General features: G+C 39.0%; 1 protein-coding gene and 1 non-coding gene across 2 annotated transcripts in view; both read left to right on the forward strand.

Moving 5' to 3' along the window:
• The window catches only part of LOC145495630 (MAM and LDL-receptor class A domain-containing protein 1-like), a 35,869-nt gene extending 16,606 nt beyond the window's left edge, over positions 1-19,263 (forward strand). The window contains exons 15-23 of the mRNA XM_081475289.1: positions 4,380-4,470; positions 10,532-10,672; positions 10,857-11,092; positions 11,488-11,622; positions 11,863-12,106; positions 12,599-12,693; positions 13,295-13,395; positions 14,514-14,897; positions 18,747-19,263. Coding sequence (XP_081331415.1) covers positions 4,380-4,470; positions 10,532-10,672; positions 10,857-11,092; positions 11,488-11,622; positions 11,863-12,106; positions 12,599-12,693; positions 13,295-13,395; positions 14,514-14,897; positions 18,747-19,128 — 1,809 coding nt within the window. The 3' untranslated portion in view covers positions 19,129-19,263. The remainder of the gene's footprint in view (positions 1-4,379; positions 4,471-10,531; positions 10,673-10,856; positions 11,093-11,487; positions 11,623-11,862; positions 12,107-12,598; positions 12,694-13,294; positions 13,396-14,513; positions 14,898-18,746) is intronic.
• On the forward strand, positions 8,550-8,623 carry Trnaa-ggc (transfer RNA alanine (anticodon GGC)). Its single transcript has one exon. It is a non-coding gene; the product is annotated as a tRNA-Ala (tRNA).
• Positions 19,264-19,537: the final 274 nt, after the last annotated feature.

Genomic DNA, 19,537 nt, shown 5'->3' on the forward strand with positions numbered 1-19,537 from the left:
CTTTCTGTCTTTTCTATACGCGTTGACGTTTCGCCACAAAAGTCGGAAAAACTCCCCCATCAAGTTGTGGCACCACTATACTATAATACCTTTTTGAGGCTGTGACAATCATTTTTCCGGTAAAGAAATGTGTTTTTGACAGAGTACATTATACAGTGGTGAAGGTCAGTGACTGTATAGTTTTGTCCTGGGTTTCAGACGATGAATGAATCAGTAAACGCGCGCATCGCCGGATGTAAATTGACGACTTCTGCTCGAATATTTTTTTTCTTTTCTTTAATTCATAAGCCATATAATAAACTACTTAAACAAGAACAAAACATATTCTCTGCACAAATGGAAGACCACTGTTGCTTATAGTATTAACTACTTAATAACCGAGAGTGAGGTCGTTACGGGAAAATCTCAAACTGAGGCCTTGCCGTTTTGACCGAGCGATAGCGAGGTCAATACGGTAAGCCGAGGTTTGAGATTTTCTCTTAACGACCGAATGGTCGAGGTTATTTAATTTATTTTAAAAGTTGTGTTAAAACTAGGTGTTGACAATGGCTGTCACGGGCCTTCACTCGGGAGAAACGAAAATTCGCTTAAACACAAAAGATTTAAAAGATCTGATCAAACGGATTACGGTTTTAGTATAGGAACATAAATGTCTTGCAACAAACAAGAAATGATCGATATCTATTTTTGAAGCCAGATCGACCACACCGTTTCACTGAGGCTGTCTCTTAAATCTCGTACCCTTTCTCTCTCTCTCTCTCTCTCTTGCCTGTATGACATGGAATTAAATGGTGTCCAAATTGGTTTTCAATTTATGGCAATAGAGGTGGAAGACCTATCCCCTCCCGTGGCCATGGTTAGGCACATTTTTAAGTAACCCAGACTGATAAAGTGCACGAGGTTTTTTCGCCTGCACTCCTTGGAGAATGTTTGTTGACAATCTTATCGGGTTTTAAAACCCAATAGGAATCAAAGTTAAGAACAGAAAAGCTTGTGGCGCTTCTTAGCGAGACCTTCTAAACAGTTAGCCTCTCGATATATAACATAAGTTTCTAAAAGCTAAACTTGAGGTGAAATAAATAAAGACATTAAAAATTTCTTTTCAAAAAATTGAAATGACACAAAAGTCAATTTACCTATGGCCCACAAGCAAGTTACATTTTACAACCCAAGGAAGAAAAACCCTTGGACACCCCTTTAAGGTAGCATTTTAAAGTATATTCCAGACTGCTCTGCCAACACACCAATTTTGATCAGATGCCATTGACGATTAGGCTTTGACATGATGTGGCAGTTTGACAGACGACTGGGTTAGCAGTTTGTTATAAGTTATTTAAATGCAGTCCCGCAGTTTCTCACAATGACGATATACTTTTTAGAAACAAAGCAAATAATATATCAACTTACTGTTTCTTGTTACTTCTGACTAGAATTTAGCAACTGTTAAAAATATGTTTGCAGGTCATATTTGAAGGAACTATTGGAAGTTCTTATACGGGTGATGTCGCCATTGATCAAGTGAAAATTATAGAAGGAACCTGTCCAGGTAAATCTATACATAAATTATTAAAGCAAAAGGAATGTATTAAAGCAAAAACTTCCTAAGGTCAGATTGAACCAACCTAACTTCCAATTTTCTAAAGCTGCCCATATATAAAATACGTTGTCTTTGATCTTTTTGAGCCTTGAGGATTCAGCAGTTGCGAAGCCTGAAAAAAATTAAGGCTTCCACGGGATTCGAACCCATGACTGTTAAACACTGAGAAACCCTCTGATGGTTTCGAAAAGGGTTCGATTTGACTGGATAAACTCACACGCTACAATAACTGCAATTCAACATGGCGAAGCCCAACAAGAACTGGGCGCCTCACTTTAATGCGCATTCGTTAAACCGCTGACAACACATGACAATGACCTTAATTTCTCAACTGCTTACGTTGTGTATAACGTTAACTTCGATGATCAATCATGTCTTCATATCTTTCTCCGCAGTTCAAAATATATGATGTTTCTTATATTCACCAGTTTTCTCCACCATCTACGGGTATATTACGAACTCACAACGTGACCAACTCCCAGTTGGCTTGATAGCTCAGTTGGCAAAGCACTGCACCGGTATCGCAGAGGTCTTGAGTTCGAATCCCGTTCAAGCCTGAATTTGTTCAGACGTGGTTTCACATCTGCTTAAGTTGTGTATAACTGCGATGGTCAATCATGTCTTGATATCTTTCCAGGCACTTCAAATATATGATATTTCATATATCCACTTGTACAGACGTAGTTTGTCACGTGAGTACTTCAAACCGCAATAAATTTAATTTTCCATTGGCTTCAGTTTCTTGTAGCTTTGACAACGGTTTGTGCGCCGGATGGAGTCAATCTACTTCAGATGTATTTGACTGGACACTTAACTCTGGATCCACACCGTCGTCGCCCACGGGACCATCATCAGATCTTAGTGGAACAGGCGAGTTGACTTTGATTTGTTCTTCAGTCTTCAGGCATTGTTATGAGATTGTTATACGAATAATTACTAGACTACAATTCACCAACTTTACCAGGAATAATCGATCTTGACGATAAATGTTCAAGACGGGCCAATTTTCAGCACCGAAAATGCGTATTGCGCCTGAAGGCAAGTTTATGCTTTTTCATCCCTGTCCCTCGTAACCTTTTTGTATTTATTGTTGATCAGGCTGAATCATGCGTTGTTGCAGTTACTGTAAATCCTCGAATAAGCGCCCGGGGGACTTATTTCAAATTTAGGAGAAGACGGGGGTGCGTTTATTTAATTTTTCCCAAATCGTGGCCGGACATGATCATTTTTTAATACGTCATGATCATCTGCGTTTAAAAGCAACATACCAGAGTTTATCGACGTAAAAAGCTGATCCTAAAGTTTAAATCGCGGCACCATTAGTACTTAACGTGTTCGCAAACTGAAGCAATGTACAAATCTAATACTACATGACGAAAACTATACATCTTTTGTTGTCTCATTATTCCTCCACAAAATGGGAGGGGGAGCGCTTATTTTAAATTTTGGTTGATAGGAGGGGCGCTTATTCGAGGGGGGGCGGGGTGGCGCTAATTCGAGGATTTACGGTAAGCATGTTATACTGACCAACCTTTAATGCGGAGACCTCCAAAATAAGGACACATCTATTTTACAGACAGCTCATATGGTCCCAAAGAAACCAGAATTGATATAATCTAGAAGGGTTTGGTTGTTCTTCCACATTTATTATCCGAATAATTTTATGTATCTTTGTTTTCACAGGGAAGTATATGTACACTGAAGCTACACCTCAGTCAGCGGGCGATAATGCTAAGCTCCAGCTTGTAGTACCAAGAAGCCTGGGTAACTCAACTTCGTGCCTGGCATTCTTCTTTCACATGTATGGATCGGGGATGGGAACTTTGAACGTATTCAGTGGAGATACCATAATATTTACTGTGTCAGGAGAGCATGGAGATCATTGGAGAAAAGTGACAAGGACAGTAAATTCGAGCGACGTTGTAAGTATGCCTAAATTGTGTGGTGAGTTTCATTAATCCGCCTCAGTTTTGACGTCAAAACAATTGAAATATGTTTAGACATGTGCACATGTCAAGCATAGGTACATACAAGTACTCTTAGTCGTGCCCAATATACACAAACTGATGCCGTTCGAGAAACAACTTTGAGGTCCGTACAGTTTCACATACCATAAAAGACTATTATCGAAACATGTGCGATCAAAAAATTGCATCTGATTGAGAGGACACGTCTTACCTGAGTGAGGGCATGAAACGGCTTGACAAAAAGTACGGCTTGTAACGATCGTAAAAGGCAATGTCCGGTCTGTATACCGTCCGAAAATCTCATCTAATTAAGCTTTTTAAGCGAAAGAAAATAACAAACGGGGACAACTACCATAGCAAACAATTTCAGTTATACATGTACACCTTGTTCTCTTTGAGCGAGAGGGACTAAATGACACATTTCATCCTCAGTCTGTTGGTCTTCAGTTGGGACCGTTAAGAAAACTAAACTCCAGTTTATAGCACAATCGTTCTGCTATTCAATGTGATAGTAATGACAGACAGATATAAACAAATTACAGGAGACTTTCGATACTTCTCGGAAGTGAAAAAAATAACTTGAGCTTCGTGTCCCGAGCAGGATTCGAACCCGCGTCGTCCCGCAACCTAATCGCGAGTAATATTTACTACACCATCGGGGCAACTTGCTGATATGGGTAGATCCAGCCCAGCCAACGCAAGGGACATTTTTCTTTACAGACATCTGGGCGTTTTAATTCTTTTCATCTTGTTACAGCAAAATGATATTCTAAAGCCTGCAATTATCTATCAACATTGTAACTCTATATTTCCAGTTGACATTCGAAGGAATAAGAGGATGGTCGTACGAAAGTGACATCGCCATAGACAACGTGACGGTTACTGGAGGAAACTGTGCAAGTCCAGGTACGACGAAGCATATTAAGTCGGATTCCGCTCAAAGTTCGAGCAATAATTGCAAAACCTATTTACTACGGGGGGCAGCGTGACCGAGTAGTCAGCGTGTCGGACTCGCAATCCAGCGGTCCCGGGCTCGAGTCCCGTTCTGACCACTACCTGGATTTGTTTCTCGGTAGCCCCGAGTAGCCACCCTTGTAAATAGCTAGCTGGCTTTCTTCCTCCCAGTTGGGATTCTTAACAATGTTATGTTCAATTTGAATTATTTGTTTCAGTAGTTTGCTCGGCCCCACTGGCACTTGTGCTATAAATTGTGGGGAAATCATCTTAAAGTTGTACAATGACGAAAATCGCATCTTTCCGATCGAAGCCATTTTGAAAACATAGAAAAGTAGTGTCTACGAGAAGAAAAATGCTGTTTACTATTTTCAAATATCTCTTTTCGTTCCAGAGATATTCAAGTTTTTAAAATATGCAAATTGCCAAATGATGCCATCATAAACTCAATCGAATTTTGATCAAATATGATCACAAAAATTTCTCAGCCGATTAATTCGTATCAGAAATATTTGATTCTTTGCAGTAAAATCCTACCAGAGGTGCTCCATATCATGAGCTTAACATTTTTGTTACTATGGCAACACACTGGGTTCCAGACCTCCCAATATTAAAGGCTTTCCTGGCCACCTTTAGCGCTACATACTGATATTTGCCAATGGTGCTTCATCTGTCGAGTTTGTGGCCTTGTTTAATGATCGTCGAGTTGAAAATCACTAAAATATTGAAATCAGATTGGAGGGGACTGGAAAAAAAAAGTGGGTTGCCATGGGCACAGACTTTGTTATAGCCGTAGGTGCGTTGCACGTAGAACTAGTAGCCTGCCAAGTTTCAATAGTTTCAGCTTCAAATTGATCGCTTTATTTATATACTTGATATTAATATTTGTTATATAATAACCCAAGTTATTCTCGCATTTTGATTGGTTCTCGCCTATGATCTATTAGAGGACAGACGCACGATTGACGTCATCATTTCAAAGTTTTTCCCTCTGTGTTTTAAAATGGCGGAAAGTTTTGAGAATTTAGCTCATATTTTGCGTGACTGGGCAAAAGATAAGCTACAAGAAAGTCTTGTCCAGGCATTGAACAGGTACCAGAAGCATAGTCTAGCAGGAAGAAGAAAGATAAAGCCGTTTCTGTTTTAGAAAATGACTCGGAAAAAATACTCCAGCAGTCTCAGTCGGCAGTCGAGCGAGACTAAACCAAACAAAAAATTGGTCTTGGTAAGCCGAGAACCATTTCTTTTGTCTCGAATTTAACAAAACCAATAAACAAAATGTTTATGAGATTAATTTATTTAAAACGTTGAACTTTTCTCAGTCTCAAAATAATTGTTGACACAGTGATTGTCTGGAATGAAACATCAAAATTACTTCTTAAAATCAGTGAAAGTAAACACATAACCTTGCTTTCCGATGCGAATGTTCCGGTCCGTTTCAGGGCACAGCAGCGAGCAAAGTACAGCTCACTACAGTTCACGGCCAACTGTATCGCAGCTAAAAGGTGTCTCCGACACTATTTCACACTGAGTTGAGAATCAGCAACCACAGAGGACACAAATTTCCACCATCACTAACGTTCCTTTCATTCAAAACTCGAATCGAATGGCCTCCAGGTTGACCGCAACCGCAAGTTTTCCGAGCGTAGTTTTTCAACTCCTGCAATATTCGAAGCAACATCCAAGCTTTTCGGCTCACAGGGCTGCTCTGATGACAAAACCTGACTTGACTTATCCAGCATTTTCTTTAAGATTTGTAGATTTCGCAGTTCAATTCTGCTTTCGCTGTAAGTTTTCATTCCACGAGAAGCGACGCTCGAGTCAAGTTTGACAGTGGCGTGATTTTCCTGCCCAATCAAAATTCTTTGCTACGCATAGCAACCAATGAGATTGCTTGAATTTGTATAGACAATAGATTACGTCAAATGGCTTTTTTCGTGTTCGCTAAAGTGGGCAAAGGCCGGCTTTCGAGTTATGTTGAAAGATTTTTAAATAAAAAAAAGCTTTATCTGTAGTAGTTTGTTTCGTTATTATATAAAACAAATAGATTCCATGTTGCCGTGAGTCTGTTCAGTAATAGATCACAGAAGACGTCAAAATGTGGTAAGAATATCAGTGACACACTCGGCTATCGCCTCGTGTGCCACTTTTTTGTTCTCACCACATTTTGACGTCATCTGGGATCTATGACTAAACAGACACACGGCAACATGGAATCTATTTGTTAAGTTGATTATATGACGTCATCAGTAATCTCATTTGTATATTTTACACCTTTTAAGAGCCGCTCTCCCTAACCACCGCGTGAGGGGCGGCACAAGGTCGAAAAAATGGACCTCTTGATATTTCGCCAACAGTTCTCCTATGGTATGCTAGGAATCGTGATATAAGTTTTAGGTTCTAGAGTGTTAACATTTTTGAGAAAATTACGAAAAACCGTCGACAACCCGTGAGGCCAAAAACTAACAGAAATGAGGTCAAATTTCGTGATCACATAATCGAACTCGTGTGAAGACGCATAGCAAATTATGGTTTTCCTTAGTTTATTATTTTATTTAGGAGGTATTGCTAAGCTGCCTTGATGCTATTTTAGACTTACAATTGTAATTCCGAACTCCTGGAGGCCAAGCGAAGAGAACCGCAATTTCTGGACTTTGAAAATCAAAAATTCCATACCATTTTCAAACATCTCAAAACATACTCGGTATTATGTAGAATTCTTTCAAAATTCATTTCTAGCATGTGCAAGAGCTGTTTTTGACCGCGATATAATTTTTTTCTTGGCAAAAGTCTGAGGCGAGCGGCCCCATGCAAGTTGACCAATTTGACCTTTCGAAGAGATTTTGTTTCAACAGGAAATGTAAACAATTCGACTAGCCTTAGCTCGTTTTCTGAGCAAACCATTGAAAAACCCTGCCATTTCCCATTAAAACTACCCAGTAAACCTGAGATATTGCTTCGATGACAGCTTACCTTCCAAGTGGGTGTTTGAAGGCAAATTATGATGTTATAAAAGATAACTAACTAAGCCACTTCTCCAAGTTTTAGGCCTGTGCGTTTCCCCAAATTTCAGATAATGGTCGAAATGTGTCGCCGATATTTACAGAGCCCAGTATGAAAACGCCATGTTGGTGTACCTCCGTGGTACACCAATATGGCGGCCGGAAAATAGTGTAAACATCTGGAACTTACTTTGGCTATCTAGGCGACTTATTATTAGCACTGATCAAACAAACATTTACATAAGCACTTTTCCTAAAGCTTTAACTTCTAAAAAGGCTCAAAATCATGGGATTAGTATATATTTTTCGACAAACTCGATCATAGCCTTGTGTCAAGCACCTCAATAATCCTAAAATTCAAAATGCTCTGGATTCCAAACGAAGCATGCTATTGAGCTGTAAAATTGTAAACAGATATAAATATACCGCCTCTTGTGCCTGATGAGGACAAAATAGGTCCCCTTCGTGGCGCACTGAATTTTTAGGAATTATGTTCAACAAGATACCTTTTAAAAGTAGACGCACGCTTTTATATGATTTTCGGAAACTATCCCTTTGGAAACTGAAAATGACTTGCTTTTGGGTTCGCACAAGACATGTTTCTTTTCGTGCGAGCAAAGAGCAAGTAAAACTGTTTTGAGAGTTGCCATCGAGAGAGATCTAAGTTTAAAACAGATAATTACCAAACGCACATAGATCTGTGGCAAATGGTTTGTTTACCTCTAAAAAAATTCTAAATAAAAAATTCTCACGGCGTTCGAGCTGTTATCTTTTAAAATCGAACTTTTCGATCGCTCGCCCGATAAGCAAAGCTAGCACGTTCGAGACTCCTTTTCTTAAATTCGGCAAACGTTATTATGCGGACAAACTCCACTGGATTAAAATCTTTACAACTTTACAAAGATATATGCAGGAAAATGAGTTTAGGTCTTTTGAGGTGTATTGTATAACCTTACGCGCTCACTTTGTCAAAAAAAAAAAAAAAAAACACCTTGAAATCAAACATTATTTACCTGACCACACACGTGTGGCTTCATAGCTCAGTTGGTAGAGGATCGCACTGGCGTTCGTGGAGGTCACGGGTTCGAATCCCGTTGAAGCCCTGATTTTTTCAGGCTTCTTCTTTCCAATTGCTTAAACTGGAAAATTTACTGCGATGATCATTCTTCACTTTCATCTACAACCGCAGTTCAAATATGAATTCATATATACTCCACATCAAAGATATATCACGTCACAAAAACTCTGTCATATAGACTTTCTTCTGAGAATCCATCTCACTAAGATGCCGAAAGGGATTTGTATAAGTTTGCGCTCTGCAGAAAATTTGTTTTCCGGATTGCACCGTGCAATTTTGTTTTCAAAATCTTCCAGAAACTTCTTTCCCCCTCCCCCGTCAGAAGAAAAACTAATCACCTGATCCGGAAGTGACGAAGGAAAGATTGCGTTACACTCACTACACCGAGATTTACGTCTTGCGCTAAGTTTTTTTTTATTATTATTATACAAGAAACTAATTGAATATCAAGAGGTTGCTTACTGAGAGGTAGATATTGCAACATATGGATTGATTTTTCGGAAAAGTGTTGCACAAGCTTAGCCTGGAACCGGCGTACAAGGTCGATGTCAAGATATGACCCTAGATTATAAAGCGCGGCAGCAAGAAAGCAGTGGAAAAATTAACTGAGAACATCAGAATTATTTGCCTTAAAACACCCACTTGGAAGGTAAGCTGTCATCGAAGTATTATCTCAGGTTTACTGGATAGTTTTATTGGGAAATGGCAGGGTTTTTCAATGGTTTGCTCAGAAAACGAGCTAAGGCTAGTCAAATTGTTTACATTTCCTGGTTAAACAAAATCTCTTCGAAAGGTCAAATTGGGCCAACTTGCATGGGGCCGCTCGCCTCAGAAATAACTTTTGCCAAGAAAAAAAGTATATCATGTTCAAAAACAGCTCTTGTACTTGCTAGAAATAAATTTTGAAAGAATTCTACATAATACCGAGTATGTTTTGAGATGTTTGAAAATGGTATGGAATTTTTGATTTTCAAAGTCCAGAAATTTCGGTTCTCTTCGCTTGGTCTCCAGGAATTTGAAATTACAATTGTAACTCTAAAATAGCATCAAGGCAGCTTAGCAATACCTCCTAAATAAAATTATAAACTAAGGAAAACCATAGTTTGCTATGCGCCTTCACGCGAGTTCCATTAACTGATCATGAAATTTGACCTCATTTCTGTTATTTTTCGCCTTCACGGGCCGTCGACGGTTTTTCGTAATTTTCTCAAAAATGTAAAACTCTAAAACCTAAGACTTATATCGCGATTCTTAGCATACCATAGTTTATCTCTGGACGAAATATCAAGGAGTCCATTTTTCCAACCTTGTGCCACATTTTTTCAATCTCAATCTGTCCCTATAGAGAGTCGCTCTTAAAACTTAAATTTTTCCTGAACCAAAGCAGATATTTGCAAAACGGCGCTTTTAATCTTTCATTGAATTCTATGTAATAAGCCTAAAAATTCAAGGGTAAAAATTTGATCACTGTTCCACTTTTAGAACAATGATCCTGTGATGTCAAGTGACTGCATTGCCCACCCTGAATGATAATCGCACTTATCCATATGAAAACAAAGAAGACGTCTAGGACTACATAGATCTAAGCTTTGACTTGAATTTTGATGGTTATTCACATTTCTTTGATTTTCCATTTATAAGTACGCTGAGCAATTGTTTTAATCACGAAAAGCTCGCACCACATTGTCATCCCTCTTGCAAGAAATATTAAATCCACTGTCGCTTTAACAAGGTTTCGGGCGCTTCTGCTTCCCCACCCCTTTCTTTTTTTCTATATGTATTTGATTGGAGGTATGATTTGTCATGGTCCGTCAGCTTTCTCTTTGATTGGCCATATTGTTGACTTTGGTTTTGGTTTAAACTTAACAATGACAGCAGTGTTCAGTGACCGACTATCTGATTACGGTTGTGAATAAATCTGTTTTCACTTTAGTTAGAACATCTTGCGACTTCGACAGCGGACTTTGTGATGGCTGGGAACAGTCTTACTCAGATGTCTTTGACTGGACACTAAACAAGGGAGCAACTTGGTCTGTAGATACAGGTCCAGATTACGATCATACCAGTGGGTTTGGTAAGAGAACTCTCGTCCACTTCATTTAATTGTTCTTGCTCGTTTGTCTTAATTTCCAGCGATACAAATTTATAATTTATATTTGCGCTTTATTTCTTCGTTATTAGGAAATATTTTGATCAAATATTTGTTATGCTTTACGCAGGGAAATCAATGTTTTTTTGTTTTTTTTTTATGTTCACAGGATACTACATGTATATCGAGACGTCTAGTCCTCGGGTCGAGGGTGATAGCGCAAAACTTGAGTTCTCTGTACCTGGAAATGGAGAACTGTCTTGTCTCGAGTTCTATTACCACATGTATGGAAACACTATGGGCACTCTGAATGTCTTCAGTGGAAGTGCGGTAGTTTTCAACGCATCAGGAAACCATGGCAACCACTGGATAAAGGCGGAAAGAACCATTCAATTAGATAGCATTGTAAGTTTTAATCGGTAGATATATGATTTACCTGGCAAATTACGCAATACTTCAGCCTTTCCCTTTCATATTATTAATGGAAAACAATACGCGTCTTTGATAGCTCAGCCTTGAGCAACTTGTAGCACGTTTAATTTCTCGGGCTATTTGTATACAGACGTACAGCTATATAAAAAAATTTCTACTAATGAGACAATAACAAACGAAACTCAAACGCAAACATAAAAAGAGAAAGACAGAGACAAGGACAGACGGTCAATGGTAAAATACATTTCTTCGCTTGTTCTAAATACATAACTTAGCTAGACAATTCTTCGTTCTTAAGGACATCATTTCTGTTTTGCTTAAGATTACAAATGGAATAACAACTTTTCATTCATCTGTAATTCATCTAGGTGACATTTGAAGGAATACGAGGATCCTCGTATATGGGTGACATAGCAATCGATGATGTCTCGATTAGCAATGGAAGCTGCCAGGGGCACACTGTATCTCCAACGTTTTCCACAACATCAACCTTGACGCTTTTAGTGACGTCAGATCTATCGACATCTACTCCTTCCACTAAAAAGTCTTCGTTGTCTACAGAGCCATTAACATTTAGTCTTTCCTCCACTAAAGAGTCTTCGTTGGCTTCCGAGCGATCGACAGTTAGTCCTTCAACTAAAAAGACTTCGTTGTCTTCCAAGTCATTGACAGTTAGTCCTTCCTCCACTAAAGAGTCTTCATTCCCTTCCGAGCGATCGACAGTTAGTCCTTCAACTAAAAAGCCTTCGTTGTCTTCGGAGCCATCCACGTTTAGTCCTTCCACCACTAAAGTGTCTTCGTTGTCTTCAGAGCCATCGACATTTAGGCCTTCCACCACTAAAGTGTCTTCGTTGTCTTCAGAGCCATCCACATTTAGGCCTTCCTCTAAAGAGCCTTCATTGTCTACAGAACCATCCACTTTTAGGCCTTCACTTTCGAGAAGTTCATCTACTACAAAAGCACCCCTGTCTTCGTCTGTCTTACTAGGTATTGTTTATTTGCCATCCTTTTTTTATTACTATTCAGTTAAAAACCGACAAAAAGCTACGCCTGTATTAGTTTGGCTTCTTTTCAAGTTCCTTGTCCGCAATCCACCCGGCTGATATCCATTGCTTCTGTATCCATTTGGATGGTTTTTTTTTTTTTTGTGGCTGTCTTTCATAGTTGTTGTGTGCGTTGTGATACGGCGTTTATCCCACATGGTAAGAGGATTACCTACGTTATCACAAAATACTCATTAAAGGAAAATTCATTTGTCTGCCATTTGATATTTTTTGGGATTTTGCAATGGGCTTTCTTGGTTCTGGAGAAAGGAGATGAAATGATCTTTATCCCGAATATCTACATGTACTACATGTGTCCAAATCGCTATGTTATTTCAGTTTTAGCGTTTTTATGCCTTAATGGTTTTAGTACTGCCGTTTGAATTACTTATTTTTTCGGCTGTACCCTCACACAATCAATATTTTCCCATCCTAGGTACTTTCACATCCTCCATTGCTCCTCCAACACCGTCAACAAAACAAATACAAGAGACAGTCATGTTGGAAATTCGAGACCTTGATATCAAAAAGGTGCTTTCTCAGTTATTATTGTTTTCTTACTGTTTTGTTGGACAAAAGGGAGTAATAGAAGGCAACTGGTAAATCACAAACCAAAACAGGGAGGTTCTTTAATTTATTGAAATACATTGGAGCAAGTATTCTTTGAATGAAATTCTCATTTTGACTTTTTTGAGTTGGAAAAGCTTGGGGCTTCTGATGCAGCTCTGCGACTCCAATTAATCGATCGTCTCTATATGTAAACCAGCATGTTAAAAACGTTACGGAGATGACCTTGTGGCTATCTTGTCGGACACTGGTGTCAAAAGATTGAATCTTTACTATTTTTCGGCAAGAGACATTATTATATATCTCGCATTTCTGCCAACTTGTTAATATCAGTATATCAGAGAATGGTTAGAACATCTGAAGAAAATGCTCCCGAGTGATGTTAGATCTCGGTTAATATTTCTTCAGTATCTTTATTGTTGAATTGTTACTCTGACTCGTAATTTCGGTTTCCTTTCCAAATCAATTAATTCAAACCATTTCAAAGTTGAAGTTGAAGACAGGCCAGTCTAATCTTCTTAATGTGACATTTCTTCTTTGGTTTTCTTTTCCTGTTCTTAATTAGTGGAATGACCAAATGGAAAGTGACTTTAAAAGAGAAGTTGCAAGGGCAGCGACAGATTACTGTGCCGTTGACGGAACACGATGTGGATTTACTCTGTCAAGGTAAAAGCCAACTACGAAACACATGAATAAAAAAATCACAACATGCAACAATCACTAAACAGTGCGAAATTCTGAAGTATATCTGCAGTACAAATATCAAGAAATAGTCTATTGTTCCGGCTCAACATCACACTTTCAGCAAAAATGAATAGCTTTTTGTTCTTGGTAGCCCTGAGGGACTTCGTCCGAAGCCAAGCCAAAATCGTCGCCGTTGCTCGGAAAACTTTCGGCACAACAATTAAGCTGCACTTGGGGGTGGGCAGCGTGATTTTTTCTCTCGTAAAGTCAATTCTCACCGGTGTCACAATTCTCTTGAGAAACGGTCTAAGTCAGAGAAAATTCAACCAACAAAAATCAGCTCAGTGCTTGTGTTTGGCCGTTGATGAGTTGTAGTAATTTATGATCTTGACTTATGATCGTACTACACTCTTTCACGATATCTTCTGCCGATTTTACGCTAAAAATACTCTCGTGAACAGACTATAAATTGTGCAAGTCAATGATTTGACTGGTTTGACTGGTTTTCCTCGCAAATTCATTTTCTCCGCGTGCAATATTGAAAATCATACCACAATCTACCAATCGAAGAAGCCCTTATACTTACTTTTCATGCTGACGTAATTCGAGTCATGGCCAACGGCACACAGGGCAGGATCGGAATTCTAAGACTGCACTCCGCTTGACACCGGAGGGTAGGCGCACAATAGAGACAGAGATGAGAGGCTTTATTCGGCCACAGCTGGAGCTCCATCCAAAAGCTGACCGGGGACAGAGAGCTGTGGAGGTCCTTTCTCTCTCCCACCTGATGACATGACCTATTCATCATCGTCTCTGCATAATGATGGTACCCATGCTCTCTCGTTCGCAATGTATAAGCAGATCCTTGTTAGAAATGGTCTAACGCCAGGAAATGTGAAGAATAGAAAATATAAATACAAAATATAAATGATTTAATAATTATTTTAAAATAGGTTGAGAAGGAAGCTTAAGCTCCAGTATAGTTCCAGAGCTGTTTCAATAATTATGCCCTGATTGAATTTTCAGATTAACTTGTAAATATTTTGTGCTAAATCTTTTGTTTTTAATCATTTACATTATATTTTTTCTACCTTTTACAGTTCCCGGCGAAAGCGGTCATCTGACAAAATGGTATTTACCAGCGATAGGGTTCACATTCTTCCTGGTTACCCAAAGGAATCGACAGATAATCCTTCAATTACCTTGTTAGCTATTTATTTACAATTTCCTCAAGAATTCTCAGATGATATCATTGACAAAGACGTCCTAAAAGCCATCGTGGAAAGTAATGAACAGAGTATTGGAGGATCCGTGGGCGGTACCATCTCCAGTGTCCAGCCTTTAGCCTCCACTACAGAAACCACAGAAGAAAGAGACGAGGAACCAAAATCAAAGAATGCCATTATTATAGGTCTTTGCGTGGGTGGTGTAATATTGGTCGTTATTCTCGTCGCTATTTTCTTGCATTTCAAGAGAAGAAAAAGGTAAGAGATTAAGCTTGAACAAGTTGCATCCAATTGCTTAAATCCAAACTGAAACTAATTGAAACAATAACTATATTTATTATATAAAAGTTAGTGGTATACCGAGTGGTAACAAATTAATAAAAATAGGTGCTCGATGAGCACATGAATCCACGGCGGTAGGTAAGTGGATTAGGAATCTCTGCAGGACCTGGGTTTAATTCAATGTCTCCAGATAACAAAAGCTTCTTTTCTGACAAGAGGTAGTTCTTATTATCAAACTGAACTCGGACAAAAATTCTGGATAACATTTATTATTCCTACCAGAAGACCAACACTTTTCTTGTTAAAATTTTGTTTAAAAAAATCGAGTAAAAACAGACTCTTCTTCATGAGCAAGCTTGACAATCCATAGTTCACAACTTGTAGCCACAGCGAATAAAACAGATGAAACGGGAACACTTTTAGAAACGCTTAATTCTGCCTCTACTTTTTTGTGTTTAACTGATTTTAAAACTTCACGTGGTAATCTAGATGGTTCTCTGTCTCTTTTTCTACATGGAGTAAATGATAAGTATACTGATTAAAGATTAAAGATTTACTCTTACATGTACCTTGCCTAAGTGTAAACACTGGAAAGATTGGCTTTCACTCCGAGTATTTGCAGAAAAAATACTAGTTACATACCAACCAGGCATAGTTTCTGTGGATGTGTTTTCCATGGTCATGATTTCGTCAACTAAAGCTTTTTGTTTGCACTCTACTAAGAGAGTCATATCTCCCTAAGAGGAACTCTCCCGTAATCGTGGTGGAATTGACTGCGTTGTGCTCTGACTGCGTCATCCTTCGAAAGGGATGCGTACTCCCTCGAAAGGGCTGCATAATCCCTTGAAAGGGTCGAATTATCCCTTAAAAGGGCTGAATAATCCCTCGAAAGGAATTCGAGTTTCCTTGAGAGGAATGAATTACCGCGAACGGTGAATTCGTGATTTCTCTGTCAGTTGAGTCGCCCAGTGATCGATGTAGTCGGCCTGATTGCAGATTCTGTTCTACATTGCGAAATATTGTTTTAAAATTTGAGTACATGGCATTAATGTCCTCTGCATCACAAGCAACATTAGAGACCTTTATACGATGCAAGGACGGGAAGGCCAAGACGAGAACGGCAGTGGACGCGGGAAATAAACTTTCGCGTGCCGTGTCGCCAAAGACAAAACGGCGACGTCAATATCTCTAGCTTCACAAAAGCTTTTCATAAAACCAATGACATCCCTTTGAGATAGTATGGAAATATTATCCAGTTGAGCTTAAACGATGGTAAACAGACGACACGGAACTTACCCTTGTTGATATAGGCAAGCAAACCTTACTGATCTGTCGGTATTTAATATTGAAAGAAAACAGAATTTCCGTCTGAAGAATTTATGTGAACGATCTTTGCATCGACCTGGTTCAGATAGCTTTTTGTCAGCAGAGCGTTTCAGAATCGATCCTGCCTATAGCTGAAACAAATATTTATAATAAAACAAACATTACGTTGAGTTCCAGGTTGTATGAAAACATGAAATAAACATCAATTTCCCAAATGTGCATTTTATTTGCTCGATAGCTGCTTTGAAGGCACGTAACAATCGTATTTCCAATCAAAACCTTTCGGAAACCACTCAAACTCATGCAAGATCATTCGAGAACAATGTTTTAGCACATTCGCTGATAGCTGTACCTGATTATATCAAAAAAAAAAAAAAAAGAAAAAGAAAACTTTGTCTACTCACCAATTCGCGTCACTTCGAAGAGCGTGGGAAAACGAGTCTGCAACGTCATATGCTCGGTCAGCGGTTAGAGATCGTAGTCATTGATAATGCTCCGTAACGCTGTGCTTCTGCTAGTAAATTCGCATTTCCCCCCCCCCCCCGTTTTGACAACCAACTTCCTCTTACGAACATTGACAGGTTTGACTAACCGAAAGTCTACCGACAAATCAATCGTGAAATCTTCACATATTTTGTTCCTTTCAATCGTACAGTCGGTCATTCGGGCATTAATCGGGAAGCGGCCTTCGCTCATCCGAACTTTGATTAAGTACGAATATTCTTTTGTTACACATTTTTGGTTAACGGACACGCTCGATGACACAGAATCTACGGCCCTCCGGCCGTAGATTCAAAAACGATTTGACATCCTCACATAACATATATTTTTTGTCCCTTTAACCACCGTTAAATTTGTTGGTGTACGATCGAAACATCTTCAGATCTTCTTCGGAAGTGTTCAGCAATCCTCGGTTGTCTTCTGTAATCTTCGGAAAATGTTCGGAAATCTTCAGAAAATGTTCGAAAGCGTTCGTCTGACCTTGGGACAAATTTTGGAAAATGTCCGAAAATCTTCGGAAAGTGGTCAGAAATCTTCGGAAAATCGCCACAAATGTGGTTATATATTGTTAGTATCACCCAACTAGTGGACTAATGCAAATCCTGCATTTTGATTGGCTACGCTACTAGAAGAATATTAGTAATAGTCCTCGAGTAGCGAAATTGGCGCAATCGAGCGTCTTTCGTTTTATTCCCAAATAAATATTTCTTCAACTTGCATTTGCTAACTTTATTATTGCCTTTTCTGTCCGACTAGTTGGGTGATACTAAAAAAATTAGACCCTTCGCCCTTGCGGGCCACGGGTCTCATTGTTAATTAATATTTTACGTTATAAAAACAAAATTACATGGTCGCTTGAAAATACGAAATTTATCTTTGAGTGTTAAAAAATATTTCACGAGTGAGGGCAGCGAACGAGTGAAATAATTTTCAGTATGGACGATCTCCGCTCGACCATGGAATATCCTCTATAAGTTGTCTTACGTCTTACTAAATACTTAATATATTACCGAGTTTATACTTTTCTGTATTTAATAGTTAGGAAGTAGAATAACCAACCGTGCGTGTTGGTCTGTTATAATTATTACAGTGCGTATCGTTCGTGACAAACTGTGGCTTCCGTCCTGCAAATAAATTTTCTTTCGAGAAATAGCGCCCTTTCCATAAAAATAAACAGGGGAGAAAACAACTGCCTCATAGCTTACAGAAGTCAGATGGTTGGGATTTCCCCACTCGTGTGCTCTTTTCTAAGTTAAAATAATTCTGACACTACATGCTCCAACACACACGTGACAATGTACAGCTGTTGTTTCGTATTTTGATCCTTTCAGATGTTGCTCGATTTAATTTAGGGAGCGAGGGCGAAGGTGACAATGACAAGGTGATGTCATGGGGGAGCAGACTAAAAAGGCGTCCTTTTTTCCAAAGAAGTCCACAATCGTTCAATTTTTCTGACTGGATGCGCGGCGTTGTACGACCTTGGCAGCTCACTAAAAACATTTTAATTACGGAAAATCTAAATTCAAAATTTGAACTAGAACATCTGAAATAGATGAGGAGTCGTAAGCCTGAACATTTTTTCAATGAAGGACGCCATCAGCACTGCCAAACATTGTCCGTAAAAGGACGTTTACAAGTTTCAAATAAATTTCAATCAAAAAGTTAGAATTTATTTTCATTTATCCACAGAAGTGCAAATTTGTCGCGCTCAACGTCAGAATGGCAAGAGGAGTCGTCACTCCACTGTATGTTTAATAAAAACAAGCCAATGATATGACTAACAGAAAATTTTATAGCAATAAAACTTGTTAAGACAGTGGAAAAGGTTTCAATATAATGATCCCGGTTAATATTACGTTAACAGATCAGTCAGCAGATTAGCATACTGCATTCATCATCGACGAGGGTTTTTTCTTTTGTGTGTGTACCCTGACTATAAAGGCGATAATAGCAAAGTGTATGGTTGTTTGTTTGTTAATGTACCTATTTTTTCCCTAGATCATTCACCGCAAAGAACAAGGCGGAGAATGGTTACAACAACGTTTACTTCAACGATGCTTATTGTACCGGTTTTGGAGAGCAAACCATCGAAACGAAGGGTGGTGATCAAGCTTTTTCATCTGGTAATGCGTCAGTCAATGACCTAGCAGTAAAGAACAGTGAGGATGTTGCTGCACCTACTTACGAAGCACTCAACAGTGGTGTTAAAGTTGATGCATCTATCTACCAAAACCTCAACAGTGATCTTAAGTCACAAGAAATCCGAGCGGAGAAGACCAGTGGGGGAGTTGCGGCACCTGTCTACCAACCACCCACCAATGGAGATGCTGCACCCATCTACCAAACAGTCAACAGTGAGCCTGCGTCATCAGAAGCCTAGGTTGAGAGGAGTAAGGGAGACGTTACCAAGTCTACCGCGGGCTAACTAACCCAATAGCGGTGATTCAAAAGATCGGAACTGGAAAAAAGAAAATCAACAGTAAATACAAATAGCAATGTAGTTGGTCATAAAATGTCCCAGCCCACACTGAAGTGAGTTGTTGTACCTTTCCTTTTGAGAAAAGGAACGATAAGTCCGGTACAATTTTTTCCTTTCCCTATAATTGTACATGTGGGAACCAAATTTTCGAAGTCCATAAAATCGGGGTTGTTCTAAAATTTGTTTCACGACAACTACAATAAAATTCTCCGAAAATTGGTTTCTCACTTCCGGAAGGCTGGGATATTCACTATTTTTATACTGTTTAATCGATTTTATGGCACGTAGAGTGACTGTCCAGTAACATATC

The sequence above is a fragment of the Orbicella franksi genome, chromosome 1 (genome assembly GCF_964199315.1).
Source record: "Orbicella franksi chromosome 1, jaOrbFran1.1, whole genome shotgun sequence".
Lineage (NCBI taxonomy): Eukaryota > Metazoa > Cnidaria > Anthozoa > Scleractinia > Merulinidae > Orbicella > Orbicella franksi.